Source organism: Gouania willdenowi, chromosome 18, assembly GCF_900634775.1.
Source record: "Gouania willdenowi chromosome 18, fGouWil2.1, whole genome shotgun sequence".
Classification (NCBI taxonomy): domain Eukaryota; kingdom Metazoa; phylum Chordata; class Actinopteri; order Blenniiformes; family Gobiesocidae; genus Gouania; species Gouania willdenowi.
In genome coordinates this window covers 2,575,758-2,603,554 of record NC_041061.1, presented here as the reverse complement: position 1 = coordinate 2,603,554, position 27,797 = coordinate 2,575,758, and the positions used below count along the sequence as shown (strand labels likewise).

The following is a 27,797-nucleotide window of genomic DNA, read 5'->3' as shown; positions in this document are numbered from 1 at the left end:
ACCACGTTCCACCATATTTCATGCTTATTTTTGCTAATCAAACACATTTACGGTTTGTCATTTTTTGCCAGTTTAAATTAATTGTAACAATATTGATGCTTTGAACCCTTTTTATCACTGTTTTTGCCTTTTTCTCTAAGTTGCAACTTTTAATTCATTTCCGTGGTTTTTAAAATCCCATTTCATCACCGTTTCCACCATTTTTGGTCATTTTTAACACATTTTATTTCTGATCAAAACACAGTGCAGTGAGGGTCTCTGGAACCTTTATTTAGGGGGTCACAGGCTGAAAAGGTTGATTAAAAACTGGTTTAGATGACAGGAATACAAACAAACTACACACACACATCATAATGAGTAAAAAAAAAATAATAATAATCTGAAAAAAGTTTTACTTTGTAAAAAAATTATAGATAAACATCCTTGTTAGAGTGGCTCTAAACGTGAAAAGTAAATACATTATACATGCAGGTTAATACTACTGTACTAGTGAGGAGTGAGATCAGTTTGACTAACAATCATTTGTGTCAGAAATGTGAAGTATTTGGTCCATTGAAACGTAGTGAACATGGAGGTCTAGGTGAACTTCTTGATAAATCGTAGTTTGAGGTAAGCGATGATCAGGAAAATCACAGTCATGACGCCGAGGGCCACGTGGTTCTGCCACAAACCCCAGGTGGAGTAATCAATGCCCTGCTTCTCCAGAAACGCCTCCCCGGTGCACCTGGAAACAACGACACAGAGGTGTCAACATTCCTGGTAGTGCTGTGCTATGGAGACAATTTTATATTACGATATAGGTAGATTTATATCCCAATATAGTATTTCTTTCTTAAAATTTCATGAAATTAATGGAAAATTAAATAAATCTCAAAATAAATGGTACTTCTCCTTTAAGAATCTTCTCAATGAAGGAATATTTGTGACTTTTGCTACATATACTGTAGTCATGTGTGTTCTGATTTGTATGTTTGTATGTGGAAATGCTACCAGGGGGCGCAAAAACCAACAATAAAGTTCACTGTTATGGTTTTAAACCGTACCTGTAGTGAATCTTACTCCATCAAAGATCATATATGATAGTAGATGTTTGGTTATGTTCTACTCTTTAAAAGTCCTTCTAGCGCAGCAGGAGATAAATTAACACTAACATTTGTGAGACACGTTTGCAGCTTTTTTGCTTGGAAGAGTCGCATTATCACCTCCGCGTAGAATGTAAAACGGTAGACATTTTTAATATTGCACTATGATATATATCATTATATCGCACAACATTAATTCCTGATATTGGAAATATTCCTGTAGATAGACATTAGATTAAAAATTCAACTACTTTGATGGTCAACATCTACAAGGTTGGGAAGACGGATACAAGATGAGAAAAAAAAATTCTGTCTGAGGGGGTATTTCTTCTTTAGCTCAGATCTTTTATGACTGCATTTTAGTTGAACTAGATATATATTTTACAGAGTGAAAGTATAGAAATACAGTTGTTTAAGATTGTGTGTTGTTTTCATTAAAAAAAAAAAAAAAAATTAGAATTTGAAAAATTCAAAAGTGTATTTAAATTTTTCAGAAATTTCAGGCTACCACACATGGGGTTCCGACCCCAAGGTTGAAAAACACTGATTTAGCTTCTCATGAATAGATTAATTTCTATAGTTTTTATCATTTCCTGACACTTAATTTGATAATTTTCCTCTCTCTCTCTCGTACCCCCTGTAGTGCCATCGCGTACCCCTATTTGAGAAACGCTGCTCTAGACCAGGGGTTCCCAACATTTCCACTATCCCAGGTGGTGACAGAAAACATAAAACGTGCACACATGACTCGTGCATTTATTACCTCAAACAAACACAGGCTTAACAGCAGCAGAAAAGAGAAGAACATGACATCCATAAAATGATTTATACATTTTTAGAATAATTAGTCAAGGTAGGTTTAAAGGCCACAAACCGGGCACAGGCTAGGATCTCTTTGCCCTCAAGACGAGGGTAACATGGCGTGCGCTCCGAAGACAGGGAACCCATTGGGTACCCGGGGCGCGCCGCGCACGTCAGGCAGGGGGACGGCCAGGGCGAGACTGCCGTGCCCGCTGGCACAGAGTATGGTTTTGGTTTTGAGCAAAGGACTGCAGACTGGGAGTGGCGCCCGCGCACCCATGTCGAGCCCGTCACTTGACGGGGAAGGCCGAGTGTCCGAGGGAAGGGGAGCAGCCCGTGGTGGGGGAAGAGTGTGAGACCCGGACCGGTCGGAGGAAGCGGGTTGGCCCTAAGTCCCCTCAGTAAGGAGGGATGACCACCGAACCACCGGGGTTGTGTTGTTTGCAGCGGTATTTCTCCGCTCTCTTCTGTTGCCCTCTCCACTGGCCTTTCTGTTTTTCAATATTTTGTCCCAAGTTTAATGTAGTGTGTTAATGTGAGCTAATACTGCCTCACACACCCGTGTGTCTGTGATGCAGTAAAGTGACGTTCAAATGTGAGTATACTGCCCTCTAGTGGTATAAGTTCTTGAACTCATTTCATGACCCCCACTCGGCGGCTCGCGACCTAACAGGGGGTCGGGAACTTTGAATTGAGAACCAATGCTCTAGACCACCCTCCTTGGGTGTCATTTAATACTCTGTCCACAAGGTGGAGCCATTCCTAACCACATTTCTACTAAACTCAGCTGCACCACATGAGATGGAGGCTTCTGTAACTACTGGTTTGTGTGGTTTATGTCTTACTGGAATGGGACGTTGGTGGTGCTGTTGAACTCTGGGCAGAACGATAGCCCACGAAACTCAGTGATGGCTAAAGCCTATGAAAAAACAGAGCAACTGATTAAAGCTCAGAACCCACAAAACATGTGCTATATTATTATAATAGTCAGTTATAAATACGTACACTAAGCCCGTATCTTGGTATACTGAGGTATTTCAACCAGGACAGCCAGTTGACGATGGAGGGAAGACTCACCAATAGACCTGCAAAAATCTGCAAAAAAAAGAGAAACAATTGAGAAAATAGAGCCACTGATTAGCAATGTGGAAATGATCCTTATCACAATAAAAGCTTCAAAGTTAATTCAGTTTTGGTCAATAATTATTAATTACACATCATGGGGTTCACATTAAAATTGGTTAAACTAAAAATGTTTGTCGCCATCTGAGCGCTTCTTAGATTTAATGCAAACTTTAGCAATCACAAGCTTTTTGTAAGAAATTAAGTGCGTATACTTCTAAACCAGTGGTTCTCAAACTTTTCAGCATGTGACCCCCAAAATAAAGGTCCCAGAAACCGGGGATCCCCACTGTAGCTGAAGGTGGTTGAACACAGACATGAACATTGAAGAACAGTCATGTGGAGACAGGACCATCTATAAGGGGGAATAATCCATAAAGTCAGTAAAATGATGGTCCATTGTTCTATGAATCTGTGACAACCACATTTATTTATTTATCTGAATAATATCCACTGTTATCCAGGAAGTCTAGTATTATTATTTGCACCATAGTATATAGTCATCTTAAAGATGTGAATCCTAAAATGGGTTAAAAGTGACCAAGAATGGCAGAAAGTTGGTGAAATGGGATTTTTAAAACAACAAAAATCAGAGTAGCTAAAAACAGACAGAAAAAGTGGTAAAAAGGGTTCAAAATGTCAATATTGGAACAATTAGTTTAAACTGCAAATTATGGGCACAACAAATCGTGAATGTGGTTAAATTGGCAAGAAAATAAGCATGAAATATGGTGAAATGAGGTTAAAAGTGACAATTATGGGTCAACATATGTGACATTAGGTGTAAAAAGTGGTGGAAAATGTTTATAGGTGCTGAAAATGCCACAGAAAGTGGAATAAATGTGCAGAAAAGGCAATGAAATTTGATGGAGAAGTGTCAGAAATGAGAGTAATGTAGCAAAAATGCATTAAAAGGAGCAAAAATATGGCAAGAAAAAGTGATGAAAAGATGTTAAAATATGGCATGTTTGACGTAGTTGCAGAAAAAGGGTAAAAAATAAGCAAAAATGGGCTCAAATTGTTCAGAAAATATTCTTAGTTTCTTAAAGGCATCTGGGGACCCCCTCCCAGTGTTTCATGACCCCAAGGTTAAGAACCCCAGTTCTAAACCATGTTAGCAGCCAGTGGGGGCAACAGGTACCCCTGAATCTCATTCAGCGCCCCAGAGGCCATCACTAACACAGTCAGCCTTGATTTTATAATTCCTCAAATTCCTCCAACACCCCCCCCCCCAGAACGCAGTGTGAAATACCATCATGAAGACACAAGTGATGGTCATGAAGATGGTGGCGATGGCCACCACCTCCTGGTCTGCTGAGATTGCCAAAGCCATGGATGTGCCCGTGTAGCTGACCAGAGCCACGGTGAACATGAAGAGGAAGAAGGCGTCCACGGTGGGCTTCAGACCTGTGGACACACGGGCACAGATCAACCTTCTCCAAGACATTCTGAGGTTAGCGCATACAGTAGGTGGAGTTTAAGATACTTATCTTTAAGAAAAGACAATTTAATTTATAGACCGTCGTGAGATTCACACACAATGTGTGTAAAACAATAATGCAAAAATGTTTAGAAACATAAATTATAATGTTGACTACAAAAATGCTCCCCCCGCCCCCTGCAAACTCTGTGTATGGGTTAGAGTTGTACATGCAATACATACTGTATGTACACGGTCACAGATGTTAGAAAATGGTCTGCACCCAACAGTTCATGTATGGTACTGCGCTGGTCTGATTTTATCATAAAACAACATAAAACGTATGTGACACACATTGTGGCTGACGGTCTTTATATTTAATTATATTTATTATTTTGCCGCCCTGGCAAGAATCTCAAACTCCACCTATGGTTGGTGGTGAAAACACCTTCAAATCTGCAGCTGTTTTTGGGTTTTCCTGGTTTGAAGCTGTTAGATTCTCTCTGTGTTCATACCGACTTGTTTTTACACTCACCGATCATAAAATACGCCACACAGCTGAAGACGATAGCCGGGATAGTCCTCAGGGTGATGATGTCTGACAGGATCTTTGACAAGAAGTAGACGGACACCCTGTAATAGCCGCTAATGTACTCGTGACTGAAGAGAAAAGTGACAAAGGTGACTAAACCACTGATAACAGGAAGTCCATGAAGTGTTTCACGTGTCAGACCTACATGAAGAGTTTCCTCTCAATAATGAAGAGCTCTGCCGACGACAAGGAGCTGAAACACTGGTTCACTGTGACGAAGAAAATGGCGCCAAACCTGAAAGAAGCAGGTTTAAAAAAATACTTTGACCTCATGTTGTTGTTACATGATCAACCACAACAATAGTTCTCAACCATCAGGACCTCAGGACCCTCCATCAGCGTCATAACATCAGGCCCAGAACCAAATTCAGGAAAATATTCATCTTTAACTGGGCTTTACACTCGTTTCACAACAAACACTAAACTAAGGAATCACTTCAGTTTTTATTTACAAACCCAGAATAGATTAAATGTTATAAATGAGCTAAAATAGGGTGACCATACGTCCAGATTTACCATATGTCCTCTTTTTAAACCATACGGCAGGGTTTTACTAAATGTCCAGGTTTCCCAGAGACTTTGAACGCATCTCGGGAACACGTTAATTTTAAGCAGTGGTTCTCAACATTTTCAGCCTGCGACCCCCAAAATAAAAGTTCCAGAGAGCGGGGACCCCCACTGTACCTGAAGGTGGTTGAACACAGACATGAACTTTGAAGAACAGTCATTGTTGTTCTCAATCTGACCATTTTTCTTGTTTGTTGTGTAATTAATCATTTTGTTGTGTTTTTGGAGTCTTGTTTTGTATTTTTGTTGTCGTTTAGGAAATATTTCTTTAAATTTTTTTGTCATTGTGTGTTTTTGGGGTCATTTAGTGCATTATTCTTGAAATTTGTACATTTTTGGGATTATTTTGATATTTTTGCATTTGTTTTTTTTTTGTGTGTTTTTGGAGTCATTTTGTGTAACGTTCTCAAATCTTGTTGTTTTTGGTATTTTTTTTTCTTTCTGTGTGTGTATTTTTCAGTTTGTGTGTTTTTGGATTAAATGTATGGATTTACTTTGGGGTTAAATTAGACTGAGGGCCGCATGTGGCCCATGTGTGCGCTATGCTAAAGAAACACTTCTCTAATCTCTATGATACCTAAAATAATCACTTCCCTCTAGTGGTATAAGTGAAATAGTACACCACTCACCACTTTAAAGCAAAAGCATCACAATCTACCTTGTATTGCTCCGACAAATGCCAGAAACCGACTAAAAAAAGGTTCACAACTAGTCTTTGGGTTAAGAGTACCACATGTTGAGAAGCCCTAAAGTAGAAAACCTCAGACTGAGAAGAGTACACACCTGTTTTGAATTCCTCCCTCGTTCAGCTGCACGTCAAAGAAAATGGCCCCGACAACCAAAGCAAGGAACAGCGTGACGGCAACCTGAAAGTACACCCACACGAAACGTAGCTAAATCAGGGACGGCGCTCAGAAGTTTGAAGTTTCTCATCATTACGAACATGACCGAGTGTTCCGACCTGAGCGATGGAGGTCTGAGGGTTAAGCATGAGGTTCTTGAAGGTTCTCTTGAGGACCCATCTGAACTGCGTGAAGAAGCCGGTGTGGTACGTGATGGTTCGAGTGCGGATGGCGGTGGATGACTGCTTTCCCTGCACAATCCTTTCTACGAGAGGCGAAACAAGGCAAAACGTCAATAAGAAGGGCTTAGGGTAGAAACATCGCATCGGTAAACTCGCTACGGGAAAAGCAGATTATTCATTAACCAGACATTTCTACAGGAAGTAAGTATGAAGACATAAATATTCTCCCTTTTATTACACAAAAGTTAGAAAATTATGCCTTTACGTTAGTGTTTCAGGAACCACCATCATATTATAACAGCAAACCACAACTTAAATCTTGGAGAATGTTCAAATATCCAAACATATGTTAATATTTGCTAAAATTTTTTTTTATTTTATAAGCATAAAGTTTTTAGTGGTTGTTTAATTATTTGATGTGACGTTTGCTGATCTTTTTGGTGTTTTATTTCCTTTGTTTTTAATTTGTTATTCTTGTGCAATGGTGTGGATTTGTTGGGCTTTATGATAAAAGAGGATGATATTCTTAGTCTTCAGAGACCTTCTCATAGACTTGTACGGAGGAAAAGTCACGTAGAATCTTGCATCGAGGACATTCCTACAGGAAAGCAATAACGCTTTGCAACAACGTTGCCAGAAAATCCTGGAGGAACTGAATAAATACTTTTTTTTTTTGGACAATGTCTCAATAATATCGTACCGTGGCCTTAATACCGTATCGTACCCTGAAATTTGGATATCGTTGCATCCCTAAAAGCTGTTCATTTGTGTCCCAATATCGTGTTTTTATTTGTAAAGAAATATTTTGCAATTGATGCTTTGGTGCATGTTAATGAACTAAGATGGAACCCACCCAGCTTGGCTTTGGTCTCCCTGTAGTGGTGCCAGTTTCGGTACTCTTCAACTAGCTTGTCCTCGATCCCTCTCCTCGACAAGGTCGCTGCCTTTGACTCTGGATCTAGATCTGGAGAAAGATTTAAAGCATGCTTATAACATCAGGTGAACATTTACTTCTACTAATTCACACATTTTAGAACTTTGTTTGCTGGGTTTTTGATGCAAATCGTCTTCAAGTTTACCAGAATTAAAAAGTGGTAGTAAATTAATCATACAAAACACTTTATTGAACAATAGTAACTCTTAGTTCCAGCAAAATTAATTTTTGTTTTGTTTGTTCAGACAAGTTTTTTCAGGACATTTTTATCTCTTGACATGTTTCGACTGTTAACTGCTGATCACCTTTGATGCTTAAGCATCAAATACGATCCTCTGACGAAGACTGGCAGTTGACAGTCATTATGTAGTCATCTATAAGGGGTAATAAAGGGGAGAGCTTTTTGGGGTCCATCCATAAAGTAAAATGATGGTACTATTGTCCAAATAATATTATTTGGACAATAGTACACAGTACACTGATATAAATCATTGTTGTGACCAGAAAAAGTGGTGAAATGGGATTTTAAAAACCACAGAAATTGGTTAAAAGTTGCAATTTAGAGTGGTAAAAACGGACAGAAAAAGTGGTAGAAAGGGTTCAAAGAGTCAATATTGGAACAATTAGTATAAACTGGCAAATAATGAGCATGACAAATCATGGATGTGGTTAAATTGGCAAAAATAAGCATGAAATATGTGGAAAAGAGGTTAAAAGTGACAATAATAGGTCAACATATGTGACATTAGGTGAAAAAGTGGTGGAAAGGATTTGAAAGTGCTGAAAATGTCTGGAAAGTGGAAAAACTGTGCAGAAAAGACATTGAAATGTGATGAAAATAGGTTTAAATATGGCAAGTTTGGTGTATTAAAGGGTCAAAATGAGTAAAAACGGGTTCAAATTGTTTAAAAAAATATCCTTTGTTTCTTCAAGGCATCTGCTTTAGTCTAATCTTCCAGCTATGCCTGCCCACAGACCCCCATATACCTTCTACGTTCTCCAGAGCCAAAGCGGTCGAGTCTCCATTGATGACGTCGAGGAAGAAGTCAGCTGGATTGTTGTGCGGTTCACACGTGTATCCTGCAAACATCAAAACAAAATGAGTAAAGCCCCAAGTTAGTCACAGAATCATGTTGATGACATTTATTACCAATATCTGAGAAGTAATCCAGGGCTGTCTGCGCTGGGCCATGGTAAACCTGATGACGGAAAAAACAGTTTTTTTGGATTTGTTTTCTTCTCTTGTGGTGAAGATTTGTTTTTGCTGACGACCTGTTTGCCGTTGACCAGTAGGGTGAGGCTGTCGAACAGTCGGTAGATTGTGTATCGAGGCTGATGAATGGAGAGGATTATGGTACGACCGTGGTTAGCCATCCTGCAACAACAACAGGACACAATGTTTGGCACCAATGGAATATCTCCAGAGCTCCAGTCTAAGGGTACATCTGAATAGTCCCTCCTATCTCCTTTCCTATCCACTTTTCCTTAACCCCGGAAGTGTTTAAATGGCGGCCATGATAAGGAGCATTCCAATTCTCTGAAAGCTAAGGAAAGGAGGCTCAATGCTTTCTTCATAAGATCATTTAGCCTAGGAAACACTGATGCATCCTTTACCAAAGGAGACCACATAATGCTGACCCACAATTCTTTGCGGCGACAACATTTAAAGGGACCTCATGAAGACTGAAATGGGATGCATATCATATACAGTAAGTTACCAATGCAATAATATGCCTTGAACAACTTTAAATAATCTAAAACCCATATTTTATGATATACAAGACATATTAGATTATAACTGACATAAAACATAGCCACATGTTTTATTCAACATATTTCATTCACCTAGGAATGCTCTATGTGGTTGTACATGTGTATGTCTACAACTTTATGTAGGGCTAAATCTTGCATAAATGTAACAATTTCCTACATCATCATACTTATTTTGGATTAATGTTGATTAGTGAGTGTGAGCAACCATTCTCAATGTGACGTTCTTTTAGTTTCACTTTTGTTCCTCGTAACCTGGTAACCTCTTTTCCTTTGATTTACATTCAAACCTTGTTGAGATTATATCAGCGTTAGAGACACAGGGGAAAGTGTTAGAAATGTGCTTTTAGTCTATTTTAGGAAATGTGTAGTTTTTTCACCACGGTAGACATCACTAACCGTCACACCATCGGATTATTACGTCACCTGGTGGAAGTGCGTCTGATTGTTAAAACAACATGATGGTCTTTTCCCCTAACTCCTTTAGGAAGTTTCCTAACACCTTTCCTTATTCCTGTGATGTCATCTACGGGGTTAAGGAAAAGTGGATAGACAGCATCTGAATAGTCCCTCCTATCTCCTTTCCTAAGTGTTTGCTCCAGTTTAAATAGGATTGAATGAGTTATTTACTATAAATGTTCAACGCAGGTCCTGTGATCAAAAGATCTTCATTTTAAAAGTTAGTTTTATTCTCTGAAACTACTCAATCTGAAGAAAACGTGACGGTGTCCAGATGTAACGGTGTTCAGATGTGACTGTGTTCAGATGTGACCGTGTCCAGATGTGACGGTGTTCAGATGTGACCGTGTCCAGATGTGACTGTGTTCAGATGTGACTGTGTCCAGATGTGACCGTGTTCAGATGTGACCGTGTTCAGATGTGACTGTGTCCAGATGTGACCGTGTTCAGATGTGACCGTGTTCAGATGTGACCGTGTCCAGATGTGACGGTGTCCAGATGTGACTGTGTCCAGATGTGACTGTGTCAATCAATCAATCAATCAATCTTTATTTGTATAGCGCCAAATCATAACCAATGGTATCTCAAGGCACTTTACAGTAGAGCAGTCTTAAGGACGGACTCTTCATTTTATGGATACACACATATGCATATATACGTATATACACATACATATGTATCCCACACCCAACATGAATTCATCATGGCGGCAAGGAAAACCTTCTGTTAAGCAGCAGGAACCTTGTGTGGATCCCATTCCTATGATGAACAGCCATCCACGTTATGCTGTGTTGGGTGTGTGCAGAGGAAAGGGTGGAGACAGAGCCGCTGAGTCTCTGTAACTCCACACTGAGGATCCCACGGACCTGCAAGACAAAAGCCAGAAGGAGTACAGGAGCAAACACACAAGGGAGTAAGCAGACATAGAGGGAGTGTTTGAAAGAGGAATGGGACCCTCTCCGGTCCCTCTCTAACCTAAATGACCTCTCTCTTAACGCCCTCTCCAACCTCTCTCCAACCGAGCATGCCAGACCCCCCCCCCCGGCAGTCTATGCCTATTGCATCTTAATTATGAGCTATGAGCTGGTTCCTAACTAAAAGCTTTATCAAAGAGGAATGTTTTGAGCCTAACCTTAAAGGTAGAGAGGGTGTCTGCCCCCCGAACCGTGGTTGGTAGATGGTTCCAGAGAAGTGGGGCCTGATAACTGAAAGCTCTTCCTCCTATACTACTTTTAGAGATGAATGGAACAACGAGTAGTCCAGCATTTTGAGAGCGTAGTGTTCTGGGGGGATTGTATGGCACTACAAGCTCCTTGAGATAGACTGGTGCCTGTCCATTTAGGGCTTTATAAGTGAGAAGAAGAATCTTGAATTCTATTCTATATTTTATGGGAAGCCAATGCAGAGAGGCTAATACAGGAGTAATGTGATCTCTTCTCCTAGTTTTAGTCAGTACACGTGCTGCAGCATTTTGAACCAGCTGAAGTGTCTTCAGCGACTTGCTCGGGCAGCCTGCTAAAAGAGAATTACAATAATCCAGTCTAGAGGTAACAAAAGCATGGACCAGTTTTTCGGCGTCGCCCTGAGACAGGATAGATCTGATTTTAGCAATGTTACGGAGATGAAAGAAGGCAGTTCTTGAAGTTTGTTTTATGTGAGAGTTGAAGGATAAGTCCTGATCAAATAGAACCCCAAGGTTTCTAACAGTTGTGCTTTGTGCCAGAGTAATGCCATCTAGGGCAGTTAGGCTAGCATAGGTTTCTCTAAGGTGTCGCGGGCCCAGTACAATGAGCTCAGTCTTGTCTGAGTTGAGAAGAAGAAAATTTTGGTCCATCCAGGCCCTAATGTCCTTTAGACAGGCCTCAAGTTTAGATAGCTGATTTGTCTCACCTGACTTCATTGATACATACAGTTGGGTATCATCAGCATAGCAGTGGAAGTTAACAGAGTATTTTCTCATAACATTACCAAGGGGGATCATATAGATACAGAAGAGGATTGGACCTAGCACAGAGCCCTGAGGAACCCCGTAGCTTACTTTAGTGTACACAGAAGACTTATTATTCACGTGTACAAACTGGTACCTATCAGATAGGTAGGACTTAAACCAGTTTAGGGCAGTCCCTGTGATTCCAAGTAATTTCTCTAATCTCTCTAGTAGAATATAGTGATCTATAGTGTCAAAAGCTGCACTAAGATCTAATAAAACCAGCACTGAGAGTCGTCCTTCATCTGAAGCCCAGAGTAGATCATTAGTAACTTTAACTAAAGCAGTCTCTGTGCTGTGTTGAGCTCTAAAGCCTGACTGGAAGTCCTCGAACAGGCTGTTGTTTTGAAGAAATTCACAGAGCTGAGCTGCCACAACTTTCTCAAGAATCTTTGAAATAAAAGGAAGATTAGATATAGGCCTGTAGTTTGCTAAAGTGCTGGAATCAAGAGTAGGTTTTTTGAGAAGGGGTTTGATTACAGCTACTTTAAAGGACTGTGGCACGTAGCCTATTGATAGGGATATATTTATTGTCTCCAACAAAGATGGGCAGACTAGGGGAACAACTTCTTTAAACAGCTTAGTTGGGATCGGATCTGAAAGGCAGGTCGATGGTTTGGAGGATGAAATAATAGAGTTAAGTTCCTGAAGTCCTATATGTGTGAAACAGTTTAGGTTAGGCCTATTTACATTTAATGGTACAGCAGGCCCAGGTGAAGGCAGGGAGTGGCTAATTTTATCTCTAATCTTGTGAATTTTATCGTTAAAAAATGTCATAAAGTCCTCACAGCTGAGGGCTAGAGGAATCATGGGCTCAATAGAGCTCTGACTTTGTGTTAGCCTGGCTACAGTGCTGAAAAGGTACCTCGGATTATTTTTATTTTCTTCAATTAGTGAGGAGTAGTATGTAGATCGACTATGTCGTAAGGCTGTCATGTATTTACTATGGCTTTCTTGCCAGAGTATTCGTGACTCCTCTGTTTTATTGGAGCGCCACATTCTCTCTAATTTACGGGTTGTCTGTTTGAGTGTGTGAGTTTCAGAGCTAAACCACGGAGCTTTCCTCTGACGTTTAATAGTTTTTTCCCTCAATGGGGCAATTGAGTCCAAGGTGGATTTTAGTAGACTAGCAGAGCTATCGACAAGCAGATCCAGTTGAGAGGGGTTATAATTAATATCATAGTTATTTATTGGATGGTGCACTGAGTTTAAGGCAGCAGGAATGGCCTCTTTAAATTTAGCCACAGCACTGTTGGATAGATTTCTACTTGTAACTATTTTATTGCACAGTGCGAGATCCTCTAGGATAATGTTAAAAGATATTAAAAAGTGATCTGATAGCAGAGGATTTTCAGGGTAGACTTTTAGTTCATTAATATCAAGGCCATATGTTAGAACAAGATCAAGAGTATGATTTAAACGATGAGTAGCTTCATTAATAGTTTGAAAAAAGCCAACTGAGTCTATTAGGAACATAAAGGCTGAGCTCAGGCTATCACTATCTTTGTCCACATGGATATTAAAATCTCCTACTATCAGTATTTTATCAGAACTGAGGACTAAGTTTGATATAAACTCAGAGAATTCTGATAGAAATTCAGAATAAGGGCCTGGAGGACGGTAAATTATCGCAAATAAGACTGGCTGGCAGGTTTTTGATTCGATATGAGATAAATTTAGAACCAGGCTTTCAAAGGAAGTGTAACTGGCCTTTGGTTTAGGATAGATTAGGAGAGAGGAATGATAAATAGCTGCTACACCACCTCCACGGCCTATGTCTCGTGGCATATGAGTATTTAAATGACTGGGAGGAGTGGCTTCATTTAAACTAACATATTCATCTTGATACAGCCATGTTTCAGTTAAACAGAATAAATCAAGGTTATTTTCTGAGATAAGGTCATTTACTAGTAGAGATTTGGATCTCAGTGATCTAATATTTAATAGAGCACATCTAATGGTTTTATGTTTTGGTGTTTCTAGATTTGAGATTTTAATTTTTTTCAGATTTTTATAATTGATAGCTCTTTTATTTGATTTTATGTTAAAATCATTGTGAAATATGGGTCGGGGGACTGACACCGTCTCCATAAAATAATATTCATCACCATCACAACAGTTGTCATGGCGATGAACACAGCTATCCTGATAGCAATGGGAGGGAAACTGTCCTAAGGCAAGCGCAGAGGGGCGTGGAGGACTCCCCCTCTGTAACATGGTCTCATTCATGAGATGTCATAAATGTGCCATGTTTTCTGATAGTAGAGATGCTCCCTCCAAAGTAGGATGGATTCCATCTCTTCCTATCAGGTTCGGTTTTCCCCAGAAGGATCTCCAATTATCAATGAAGCCCACCTCGTTTTCTGGACACCACCTCGATAGCCAGCGGTTAAATGATGACATGCGGCTATACATGTCATCACTGGTCAGATTTGGTAAGGGACCAGAGAAAATTACGGAGTCCGACATTGTTTTAGCATAAGCACAAACTGATTCAATGTTCACTTTGGTTGCTTCCGACTGGCGACGTCGGGAGTCATTAGTGCCGACATGGAGGACTATCCTATCAAACTTACGATTACTCTTTGCCAGCAACTTTAGATTTGATTCTATGTCGCCCGCTCTGGCCCCTGGGATGCACCTCACAATGCCCGCTGACTTCGCTAGCTTCACGTTTCTCACTATGGAGTCGCCAATTATCAGAGTTTGTTCCCCGGTGAGTGTGTTGTCCTCACGGAGGGGGGAGAACCTGTTTGAGACGTGAACATGGTGGTGTCCCGAGCGGCTTTTTGACCTTCGACTATGCTTACCACGGACAGTAACCCACTCATTGCTGGCCGGGGGGGAGGCTAAGCTAGAGCTAGCACGGTCCGCACCGGCTAGGTCCTGCTTGCTAGCTTCGGTTTTGGTATCAGGGGTGCGGAACCGCTTCTCCAGATTGTTGATCCTCGCCTCCATATCTAACAGTACGCTACACTTTATGCAACTACCATTGTCCCTAAAGGAGGACGAGGAGTAACTAAACATCTGACACACCGGGCAGGAGAGCGGAGGGGAGGAGAGAGAAGCCATAGGTGCTAAATTTAAGCTAAGCTAAGCTAAGCTAAGGACAAAAGGAAGTTTAAAGGAGATTGTACTGCCTATAAGAGGCGAGATTGCTTTTTACTTAACCTTCGTACGTTTAACTGTACGGTAAAAAATTAAAACGAGTGTTTTCAAGGCTAAAATATCAATGACAACAAGTTTGATTAGAGTTAGCAGAACACAGTAGTAGAGCGCTGCAAACAGCGGTAGAGTGTAAACAGGAAATGATCGATACGTCACCACGTCAGCGCGTCACCGTGCAACCGTGTCCAGATGTGTACCTCTTCAGCAGCAGCAACACAGAGTTGGCGGTGCTGGCATCGAGGCCTGTGGTTGGTTCGTCTAAGAAGAGAACCGGCGGGTCAATGATCAGCTCCATACCGATGTTCGTTCTCTTCCTCTCGCCCCCTGAGATCCCACGAATCAGCTGAGTTCCAACCTGAAAATCCACAGGTTTCATAAATCTTCTATCATCAAAGGTCTAAATAGTTTAGTTCCACTCTTACAGTCACAGATGGCTCCATCGTATTGAACCACATTTTAGGTTTGTCATTGAGCTCAGATTCACAACGTTTGATAATAACAGAGCTTGGAGTCTCACTTTAGGAAGTGCAAATATTGATAATCTAACGGTTGGACGAGACGAGAGGAGGGACCCTGAAGAACCCCCAACAATGATGGAGAAGTTCAGAGACTTTCTGTACCAAGTAATCACGAGGTGGGCTGATAAATTAAGTGGGATTCCACTTGGGATTACTACGAACGTTTTCAGAGGGTCTCTGGGATTCTTCCCTGAAAATGAAGTTGAAAGTTCTAGATTACTCATGTGTGTGATCCAAACCACAGAACAAGTAGAAGAATAAAGAACCCTAAGGAACCTCCAACAGTGAGGCAGAATTTGAGAGGAATCTGTCTTCTGGGCAGCATACATATTGTTTTGATGATTATTTTTAGTAGTTGTAGATTGTCAAGATGAATAATCCTAAAAAAATAACTCTAAAAGTGGAGGACCAGAAGGACCTCCAACAATTCAGTGCTCTCAGTTCACAGATTATTTTATCCTGTGAGAACCATTAAAAACTGCAGGTCAGTGTGGTCTTTTATTTCTTTTACACTTTAGATTTGTATTATATTTTCTATGTAGATACATGAACACAGAACAACAAACACACATGGCATCAGGTCATAGTGTACACCGAAGTTTACAGTTTAGTTTTTTTTAAGTGGACATTTTCCTTTAAATGTTTGTGTCTTTGTGAATCTAATCAATTTGTTCCATTTTCTATCAAAATCCTCCTTTTTTAATATCTTAAACAGTCATTTTTTCTAACACACATATTTCCTGTACTATATCTAACCATTGTTTATGGGTCCAAAGCAAACCAGTTTCTAGTTACAGTATGTCCTTAACCAGATATTTTTCTTCCTTCTGCACAACTTTGCCAATATTTCCCAGATAGAAGATGGAGAACGTCTTGGTGATCTTTTGGGGCAACAACAGAAGACACTTGTATGGTTTGCATTTAACCCTCGGAGTATCTTTGTGACCAAAAGTGACATTTTGGGTGTTTTTATTTGTTTGTTTCTAAATATTCCAGTCATTTTTAAGGCCAGTTGCAGGACATTTTGCCACTATTGTTTTTTCATTTTTATTTGCTTTTTTAATTCCAAAGTCGTGTGTATTGTATAAGTGTGTATAGAAAAGGATGTGTATCATACTGACACGTAGTAACCTTGTGACTAAAATTGCCCCATTGAAACCACATATTTTTTACTGTAATCATGACATATAATACTTTTTCAAATTAATACCTAATAGATCAAAACCTCTACCTTCAAAATAATGGGAAAATGTGTTTTAGGTGTAATGACCCCCTGCCAACCAGAGACCATTACATAAAGTTTTAAGGAATTTTCAGTAAAAGCCTGGATTTCTAATTTTGCAAAATATCCAAAGTGTACAAGTGTAATTTTTTCTTTAAAACTGTCCTTGTGCCAAAAATGATAATACATTAAATTTAATTCTGCTGTCAATTACAGAGAGTCGAAGTACACGTTTGAAAAGGAGGTGAGAAAAGCCAAACGTTTGTACTCAGAGAAGTTACAACATCAGTTCTCTGCAAATGACTCGGCTTCTGTCTGGAGAGGGCTCAGGCAAATTACAAACTACAAGCCCAGAGCCCCTGCTGCTGCTAACGACCTCTGCCTGGCCAACAGTCTGAATGAGTTCTATTGTAGATTTGACAGACAATGGGACAGACCTGACTCCAACCCCCCTCACACCTCTGACCAGCCTCACTCCAACACCTTCACCCCCCACATCAAAGCTACAGTTTCACCCCAGCTGCCTACAGAGGCTCTCTCCCCTATCTTCCCCCCCTCCTCCCCCCCTCCTACAGAGACACCTTTCTCCATCAAAGAGAGAGATGTGAATAGACTTTTCAGGAGACAAAACCCCCGTAAGGCTTGTGGACCGGACTCTGTCTCTCCCTCTACCTTAAAGCACTGTGCTGATCAGCTGTCTCCAGTGTTCACAGACATTTTTAACACCTCACTGGAGACATGCACCGTACCAGCCTGTTTTAAGGCCTCCACCATCGTTCCTGTCCCTAAAAAGCTGAGGATCACAGGACTTAATGACTACAGACCCATCGCTCTGACATCTGTGGTCATGAAGTCCTTTGAACGCCTCATGCTCTCCCACATCAAGGACATCACCGACCCCCACCTGGACCCCCTGCAGTTTGCCTATAGATCCAACAGGTCAGTAGACGATGCTGTAAACCTGGCTCTCCACTTCATCCTCCAGCACCTGGACTCCCCAGGCTCCTACGCCAGGATCCTGTTTGTGGACTTCAGCTCTGCTTTTAATACAATAATCCCAGCTCTCCTTCAGGACAAGCTTTCCCAGCTGAACGTGCCAGACTCCACCTGCAAGTGGATCACAGACTTCCTGTCTGACAGGAAGCAGCACGTGAAGCTGGGAAAAACCATCTCTGCTCCCCGGACCATCAGCACTGGATCTCCTCAGGGCTGTGTTCTTTCTCCTCTGCTCTTCTCCCTGTACACCAACAGCTGCACCTCCTCTCACCAGTCGGTCAAACTCCTGAAGTTTGCCGACGACACGACCATCATCGGTCTCATCGCTGATGGAGACGAGTCCGACTACAGGTGGGAGACAGACCGGCTGGTGTCCTGGTGCAGCCAGAACAACCTGGAGCTCAATGCTTTAAAGACAGTGGAGATGATAGCAGACTTCAGGAAGAACCCAGCCCCCCTCACCCCCCTCACCCTGGGAGACTCTACAGTGAGCTCTGTAGAGTACTTCTGCTTCCTGGGGACCATCATCACTCAGGACCTCAAGTGGGAGCTGAACATCAGCTCCCTTATCAAAAAAGCTCAGCAGAGGATGTACTTTTTGCGGCAGCTGAAGAAGTTCAGTCTGCCAACAAAGATGATGGTGAACTTCTACAGCTCCATCATCCAGTCCATCCTCTGCTCCTCCATCACCATCTGGTACGCTGCAGCTACGGCCAAGGACAAGGCCAGACTGCAGCGTATCATTCACTCTGCAGAGAAGGTCATCGGCTGCAATCTGCCCTCCCTCCAGGACCTGTACGCCTCCAGGATTTTGAGGCGTGCAGGAAAGATTGTGGCCGACCCCTCCCACCCCGGTCATAAACTGTTTCAATCTCTCCCTTCTGGTAGGAGGTTTCGGTCCATCAGGACCAGAACCTCCAGACACAAAAACAGCTTCTTTCCCTCTGCCACCATCCACATGAACACACCCCAAGTCACCCACTGAACCCCCCCCCCCCCCCCCCCCCCCCCCCTACCCGATCACCACCTCCACCAGCTTGATACCTGCTGCACTGTATATATATATTTATATTTATATTTATCCTATTTATCCTTTATTCTCTATCTATCCTTTATTTATCCCTCATCCTTTATATTTATCATTATTATTATTATTATTGTTGCTGGGTTGTTCTTTGTTGTTTTGTTTTTATTTCTTTTATTTCTTTTTGTTGCTTGTTTTGTGCACCAACCACCAAGTCAAATTCCTTGTACTGTCCTCAAAACTGTACATGGCAAATAAAACATTTCTGATTCTGATTCTGATTCTGAATTAACGACACGGTCAAGGCTGTAATATTTTCATGAAAAATATTTCACTTTGGCTCATTTTTAGAAATACTGCATATTTAGAGGTTGTTGTGATGAAAAGTCCATACAAACATAAAAATGCTTTGAAAATGATAATACATTTTATATTTATGGTCTGAATTAGTTTTGATGTGGTGGAAGTAAAAATAAAATTCATGGAGTACATTTTTGTACTGTTTGTGTACAGAAGAAGTTGACAGGGTTAAGTGTGTCCTTATTGATTATGGTTCTAATGAGTCTTTCTTGTTGGTTGTGTGAATCCTCACCTTGGAATCGGCCACTCGGCCCAGGCCGAGCTCCTGGATCAGTTTGTTGACCTTCTTCTCCTTCTCCTTCTGACTGATGCTGGATGGCAAACGCAACGCTGCAGAGAAGGTGAAGTTCTCCCTGACCGTCAGAGTTCCCATCACCACGTCATCCTGCCATGAGGGAAGTCACTGCTAGCACCGTATTCTCCACTCAATTGGTTCTAAGAAGCTTTTCCTCGAGGTGAAGGACTTCCTTCTTGTTTCGCTCACCTGGACCACGTATCCTGACAGACATTTGAAGTCTGGAGGCTGCGGAGCTCCATCGATCAGGACTTCTCCTGACAGACCTGTGGGATCCTTCCTGGCAGCCAGAACGTCCAAGAACCTGAGAAGAACACAGACACTGGTAACCAGTCCAGCTTTTGTAGACTCAGTTATATCTAAAATATACAATAAGATGAGAAAAGATACAATACATCTTCTGCACTTGTGTGGTTTTTAATCACTTTGATGTGATTGAGTTAAAATGTTAGCTATTATCCACTAGTCAGAGGTTCTCAACTTGTGGGTCGTGAGAATTCTTTTTAGCAAGAAACAAATCTTTTGCTTACTTTATTATCTCCTTAAAATACATAGTAGGTGAGAATATTTATTAAGTTTCTTTATTCTGTTTTTTATTTTAATCCAGAAATATAAAGAAGTTGGTGGGTTTTTTTTCACTCTTTTTTTGTGATTTTTGATTAAAAATTCAATTTTTTTATGCACTTTGTGATTTTTGGCTAAAAGGCTTCTAACAAAAATTAAATAATGTTTCACTTTCTCACCACCTGCTTTTTTTGTTTTCTTTTGAAACAAATTCTTATTACATTACAAATTAAATCAGGCTAAAAATACCACAATATATAAATTACCTTTCTTTTTTCTTTTTTTTTTTTAAATGTCATCTATTTATTCAAAATAATGGGGATTTTTTGCATTTTCCTCAGTGTCGTCATGATTTGATGTCACTGTCGTTTGTTCAGAGACACTTACGATGACTTTCCGCTGCCTGTTGCTCCCATTATGGCGTTCAGACCTGGGTTCATGATCCCACTGACAAAGAAAACACAGAACAACAAATGAGTTTTGTTTGCGCTTTGTGAGGTTTAGTTTGGAGGTTGTTTTTAAAAAAAAAACATATTTAGTTTTGTTTACAATGTTTGCTGTACATTAGGTCTTACTTTTGGGGTTTGAGTCTTTTTATTTACCCACTGTTTGAAACCGTGATTGGTTCATCTGAAGTTGGGTTTCAGTTGGTCTTGTTGCCTTTTTCTGCCAAGTGTTGGGCAACTTACTCTAAAATTGTAATATCAATCAATCAATCAATCAATCTTTATTTGTATAGCGTCAAATCATAACCAATGGTATCTCAAGACACTTTACAGTAGAGCAGTCTTAAGGACGGACTCTTCATTTTATGGATACACACATATGCATATATACGTATATACACATACATATGTATCCCACACCCAACATGAATTCATCATGGCGGCAAGGAAAACCTTCTGTTAAGCAGCAGGAACCTTGTGTGGATCCCATTCCTATGATGAACAGCCATCCACGTTATGCTGTGTTGGGTGTGTGCAGAGGAAAGGGTGGAGACAGAGTTGTTGAGACTCTGTAACTCCACACTGAGGATCCCACGGACCTGCAAGACAAAAGCCAGAAGGAGTACAGGAGCAAACACACAAGGGAAGAAGCAGACATAGAGGGAGTGTTTGAGAGAGGAATGGGACCCTCTCCGGTCCCTCTCTAACCTAAATGACCTCTCTCTTAACGCCCTCTCCAACCTCTCTCCAACCGAGCATGCCAGACCCCCCCCCCGGCAGTCTATGCCTATTGCATCTTAATTATGAGCTATGAGCTGGTTCCTAACTAAAAGCTTTACCAAAGAGGAATGTTTTGAGCCTAACCTTAAAGGTAGAGAGGGTGTCTGCCCCCCGAACCGTGGTTGGTAGATGGTTCCAGAGAAGTGGGGCCTGATAACTGAAAGCTCTTCCTCCTATACTACTTTTAGAGACGAATGGAACAACGAGTAGTCCAGCATTTTGAGAGCGTAGTGTTCTGGGGGGATTGTATGGCACTACAAGCTCCTTGAGATAGACTGGTGCCTGTCCATTTAGGGCTTTATAAGTGAGAAGAAGAATCTAATACGTTTTATATTAATAGTTACAGGCATAAAAACTTAACATATTTGTATTACAATATTACCATCTCCAAAATGTAACTGAGTTACACTACTTTAAGTTACTTTTAGCTTTAGAATACTAATTTTATTAAATTGATACCATTACAGATTAATGTCTACAAATGTGACACCACAAAACAATTGCCTTGTTATAATTTATTGACCTTTGAATCAGTCGCCAGCATCTTAACATATTATTATTTAATAATGTTAACATATAATCAGTGCTTTAAAATGTGCAACAATTGCAAAATGATGCGTAAACATAGGCTAACAAAAACATCCTCTAGCAATACAACATTCAATCAGTCATCATGAAACAACTGTAAAATGTAATGTAATTGGAATCATATATAAAATATGCCTTAAAGCCAAAAAGGTTATACAATATACCAAATAATAGTTTGTATAACTTTAACAAAAACCTTATGTTGAAATAACAGAATAACAGCGTAGGACCTGAGCATAGCCAAATAGATATTATATCACAATGCGGAGTTTCTTCTTCTATGCCACAGAAAGGGATATAGCACTCTTTTTTTTTTTCATTTTCTTTGGAATATCAATGGAATTTGTTAATTCTCCATGTAACTTGTGTTGCTGAGATTGTAACGAGTAATATATTGCCGATTTTTGTTTCAGTAATGCGTTATATTACTGCGTTACTGAAAAACGGAATATTTTACAGTAACTTGTTACTCCCATCACTGTTCCTGCATAGGTTCTACCCAATGGATCCACTAAACTCCACAATCCAATCCACCAACTCTCACTTCCTTTGTCAAGGAAAGTTGAAAGTGTAAAGTGTGTTCACACCGAACGCAACTTCAGCGACTATAGTTGCTTAAATCATGAGTTGCTTGAACATAGTCGCGCTTTTATGCTCGCTTCATCACTTCATCTACGCTAGTGACGTGGGGAGAAATTTGTTGCCGATTAGATGTCGCACATTACTCGAAGTTACTAGAAAAGTTTAGAATTTTTACTTGTAGCAACTTATATTGTCTCTCTGGAATCACGCGAGTCACGTTGCTTGAAGGGAGGACGCTTGACGTCACGTCATTTACATTGATTTTGAATGTAATCTATTTGCCAGAGTCGCGTTTGGTGTGAAGGCACCTTAAGAATACCAGAATATTAGTATTTAAGATGTACAATATCTCCACACGATGTCAAGGTTACCTAAAGAAGTAGCTCTAGCTTTCTCAAATTGTGGTCCATGACACCTTTGAGGTCTGTGAGCTGTAGGTTGGAGGTTATTTTTTGGGGGGAGTTTTGGGGCATCTACGGTGCCTCTAAAGCAGTGATGCCTGATTCATGAAACTGATCGACCAGTCAGGGGTTCGTTCCGTAGCCTCTGTCCTCTGCAGACCACCTATAAACTCTCTGGTGCTCTATGTAATACTGTCTAATAAACAAGCAGCTGGACCTTCATCTCTGTCAATGATTACACACAGACCATAATAGAATACCAGAGATACCAGCTGCAATAACCAGTGAGCACTAACACTCTGACTGGCTGCATCCCTCACACAGAGACTTTGGCCAATGTCATAACGGCACACAAACGGTTTCAAACATCTGATGGCTTCAGGTCACGTGTACCAGTGTTGGAGATGTGCAGTGAAACAGTGGGTAAAGACTCTTAAAAACACAAATTAAGACGTTGAAGTTCTCTGGAAATCATGGAAGTCGTGCGTACTCGTGTGTTAAAGGTGATTGATCGATCCAACAGCTGGATATACAGTAACTTTACCTTCCAGCAGAAAAACCAAGGGAGGGTTTGCAGACTTTTCTAAAGTTCCACATTTCCTCCGACTGTGCATCTGTTTTTATCCATCAAACAGTTGAAATCAAAGATTCTGATGCTGCGTTCATACCAGATATGGTGCAAAACGCTTGCGCAGCCAGATTAAATACAAAGTCAGTAGGAAGACGCAGTAAGAGTGAATTCTTCTCCTGTTGCGCGGCACAGTTTGATCTGCGCTGCACACGCGCTCCCATTTTTTTGTGACATTCGTCATTTGCTTGAGTTGAAGATATTGAACTCCAGCAAATGTTTCGCATGACCAATCAGAGTCTTTGTTGTCAATGACGTCAGGCTGTCAACGCGAACACTTTTCACCCATTTTAGTGTGGAGGAGAAAATAATTGTGGAGCTCTACGACACAGCCAGTTTTTTTTTTTTACAGCGATCAGACCAGGAAGGACTTGGCTGGTTAACCTGGTGAATCCAACATCAAGCGTATTGACGACACTTCTGCTTCCACAGATGGTAAAGAGCATTTATATTCCCTTCAGACGCAAAGCGAATATGGCGAAAACATTTTGCAATCCTGCGGAAGCTTTCGTGCGATGCCCGCGACACGAAAATTCACGCCGCTTCTGGCGTGAACGCAGCATTAGGTTAAAAATCATTTGCTTGTCATTTCAGACCTTCATAGTACCAGTTTAGACACAAGTTCAGTTTTTTTTTCTTTAACTGGTCTGTGTTCACATTAGGGGAAACTAATAGTGCTAAATTTGATTCTTTTTACGATTCACTTACCAAATTGATCCGATTCATTTGAGTCACGTAAGACAATCCATAATGTACCGTTTGTCCCAATCTGGTTGTTATGAGATTTAGTGTTTGGGTTTCTTCCTGATGTAAACATCCTGACTACCTAAACGTTATGGCCAAATTGGATGCTTTAAAGGGCCGGATTTGGACCTCGGGCCTTGAGTTTGATATATTGTATGTGACGCATGGTTTGGATGATGTGAGTGACACTGAGCATTGTTATTTACATCTAGTTGAACTAAAACTGATATTAACAGTATGTTGTTAACTGAGTAACTATAAAAACTGAACCAGAAGAGGTGGACGTGTTGCTTTGTTTCCACAGAAATCTCTGAGTTGACTTCTATGGATGTTGCACTTGTTGATGGTCCTGAATCTGTGGATGTTTGTTTTTTCTAAAACCAAAGTCATTGTTGAGATGAAGCCGCGTCTCCTCTCCAAAGAGAAACTTCCTTCCTTTGCTTCTCAGAATGTGACGGACGGTGATTGTGTTTGCCCCCCAGGTGGTCGGCACGTAGACAAACACAACGTGCACCAGCTTTCTGATCTTTGATGTGAACACGGGGCCTTCAAAGGTTTCTACTTCGTAACACTGATTGGTGGGAAATGTTGTAAACTCAGATGGCGGTGACCCATACTTTAACTCAGTGGTTCTCAACCCTTTTTAGGCCGTCACTCCAAAAATAAAGGTCTCAGACAGCGGGGACCCCCACTGTAGCTGAAAGTGGTTGAACACAGACATGAACATTGAAGAACAGTCATGTGGAGACAGGACCATAAGGGGGAATAAAGGGGAGAGATTTTTGGGGTCCATCCATAAAGTAGTAATTAGCATTATTTGGGCCATAGTATATAGTCATCTTAAAGATTGTTTTAATCAGAAATAAAATGGGTTCAAAGGGACAAAAAAACCCCACAAAAAACAGACAGAAAAACTGGTAAAAAGGGTTCAAAGTGTCAATATTGGAACAAATACTTTAAACTGGCAAATCATGGGTATGACAAATGGTCAATGTGGTTAAATTGGCAAAGATAATCATGAAATATGGTGAAAAAATGTATATAGTCATCTTACAGATGTAAATCCTTGTTTTAATCAGAAATAAAATGGGTTCAAAGTGATCAAAATGGTCAAAAAGCCACCAAAATTGGTTAAAAGTTACAAATTAGAGTGGCTAAAAACGAACAGAAAAAGTGGTAAAAAAAAGGTTCAAAGTGTCAATATTGGCTTAAAAGTGGCAGAAAAAAGTAGGAACAATTCGTTTGAACTGGCAAATAATGGGCATGACAAATGGTGATTGTGGTTAAATTGGCAAAGCATGAAATATGGTGAAAAGAGGTTAAAAGTGACAATAATGGGTCAACATATGTGACATTAGGTCTAAAAGTGGTGGAAAGGGTTTATAAGTGCTGAAAATGTCTTGAAAGTGGAAAGAATGTGCAAAAAAGGTGTTGAAATGTGATGAAGAAGTGGTAGAAATGGGAGTAATGTAGCAAAAATATGGCAAGAAAAAGTGATGAAAATAGTTTAAAATGTGGCAAGTTTGGTGTGGTAGTTGCAGAAAAATGGTAAAAAAAAAAAAAAATAAGCAAAGAATTGTCTCAAATAGTTTCTCAAAGGCATCTGGAGACCTCCTACCAAATGGGGTCCTGACCCCAAGGTTGAGAACCCCTGCTTTAACAGATGGCTACAAACTTTTCCTGTGAAGGAATAGTTTAGAACTCACTTAAGGTCGATGAGGATGTCTTTGAGGGACGCCTTCTTCCGACACAGGCAGCCCCCTCCCTGCTTCACCTTGTAGTGGATGTTGTGGAAACTGACGGTGGCGCCGTGAGCCTGAGGATTGATCCGTCAAACGTGAGCACAGAAACGTGTACTTTAAACACAAACAGGTGTTGTTATACCTGAGGTGTGGAGCCGCCATTCTCCGCCTGGCCTTTGGACATCCTTCTGTCCACTCCTGGAGAAACATTTCACACATAAACACCATCAAAGGGCAGGCCTGGGCAATATGAGCAACAAATCATATTTCAATAGTTTATCTCAAAATGATGATATACAACAACAACAACAACAAAAAAACACTTGTGCGTGTTTCACAGACATGGGCAATTAGTAAATGCACAAAAATGACAGCAAAAAATACACACATTTACTACAAAAACACAAATGAACAGAGAAACACACAAAAATACACCACAAATACTTCTCTTTTATTTACAGAAAGAGAATAAAAAAGTGTGACCGCAGGGGGCGACACTTCCAAATCTGCAGTTTCGTGGTAGACAATGAAGCAGAGAAGAAGAGCTTACCTAAGGGGCCTTAACTCCCCCTTAAACAGTGCGCTGACACGCTCTGGTGGCTGAAGTTAGCGAGTAAATCACGGACTGTTGAAGACAGACAAACCCTGGGGATAAAAGTCCTTTTAGGTGGGAGTCCTTCAACAGAGAGAGAGAAAAAGTAGCTCAATGAAATAGTACTCAAACTAATAGTTACTAGTTACTTTCACCCCCTACGTCTATTTTTGGTAATACATCTCTTACCATGGTTCCCCTGCATACAGTAAACATCTCATGTAGAAACTTAAAAAGGAAGAACTTTGAAAATTTAAATAAAATATCATCAATGAATTCAATTCAAAATTAAAATAATTCTCAGGCTCCAAGAATAGATACATTTATGAACTCTAGAACCTCCATTCAATGTTTGGTGCATTTTTGTTTTGTATTTTCACAATGATCATTTTAAAATAAAGGATAATAACGGTTGGGTGTAGAAATGTAATGAATTACTTTAACTTCTTCTAAAATGTACTTAAGTACAAGTAAAATTACTGATTTATAAATATACTCAAAAAAGTACAAGTACCCATAAAAGCAACTCAATTTCAGTAAACCTGACCTCTGGTCATATGCACACACACTTATTCAGTGTTTAGGTTAAAACCAACCTGGTAATCTAATGAAAAACATTAATGCTGAATCTGAAACATGAGAAATGAAAACAAAACTCATCACCTTTTCTCCTGGAAGCTTGAAAACGTTGTACGAGGAGCTGCTGACAGCCATGCAGAGAGAGCACAGGAAGCTGTAGGGATCAATGTGTGTTGGCTTTAATAGTCACAGTTAGCCCTGAGTACTGCCTGAAGGCGTGCCCTGATAGGAGAAGTCCAGGCTGCACTACTGTAACCCTTCCCTCTGCTGAAGGAGAAGCAGTAAAAGCTCAGAGTCTGAAAGGTCGTCACGTGTTCATGGTTTAGATGGTGAAGTTCTTCTTATCAATGCTTCTCTTGTGTAACATCCACTTTATTACATTACATTGTTTAAGTACGTCCCACACTACAGCTACAGCATTATTACTATTTTTAGAATTATTAGCATACATTATCCCAACCTAGGGGTCGTGAGACACTGGGAGAGGGTCGCCAAATGCCTTCAAGAGACTTAAGAAAAATTTCCGACCATTTTTGCTGATTTTTTTTTTTACGAGCTACACCAAACTTGCCATATTTTAACCTATTTTCATCACTTTTTCTTGCTACATTTTTGCTCCTTTTAATGAATTTTTGCTACATCACTCCAATTTCTGACACTTCTCCATCACATTTCAATACCTTTTCTGAACATTTTTTTCTTATAAACCCTTTCCACCACTTTTGCACCTAATGTCACATATGTTGACCCATTATTGTATTTTTAAGCTCTTTTCACCATTTCATGATTATTTTTTGGCAATTTAACTAC

The 27,797-nt window shown here is 40.4% G+C and overlaps 1 protein-coding gene across 1 annotated transcript; it reads right to left on the bottom strand.

Annotated features, from left to right (window-relative positions):
- Positions 1 to 249: 249 nt before the first annotated feature.
- On the bottom strand, positions 250 to 27,539 carry abcg2a (ATP-binding cassette, sub-family G (WHITE), member 2a). Its single transcript, XM_028474822.1, has 20 exons — positions 27,072 to 27,539; positions 26,367 to 26,492; positions 25,959 to 26,014; positions 25,781 to 25,890; positions 20,293 to 20,352; positions 19,531 to 19,645; positions 19,279 to 19,431; positions 15,124 to 15,281; positions 8,815 to 8,917; positions 8,693 to 8,741; positions 8,530 to 8,622; positions 7,462 to 7,572; positions 6,546 to 6,691; positions 6,368 to 6,450; positions 5,163 to 5,252; positions 4,961 to 5,085; positions 4,258 to 4,412; positions 2,889 to 2,978; positions 2,729 to 2,802; positions 250 to 724 (listed from the first exon to the last, which is right to left on the bottom strand). Exons 3-20 carry the CDS (start codon positions 25,998 to 26,000, stop codon positions 577 to 579), a joined length of 1,905 nt encoding a protein of 634 aa, XP_028330623.1. The 5' UTR covers positions 26,001 to 26,014; positions 26,367 to 26,492; positions 27,072 to 27,539; the 3' UTR covers positions 250 to 576.
- Between the last annotated feature and the right edge of the window lie 258 nt (positions 27,540 to 27,797).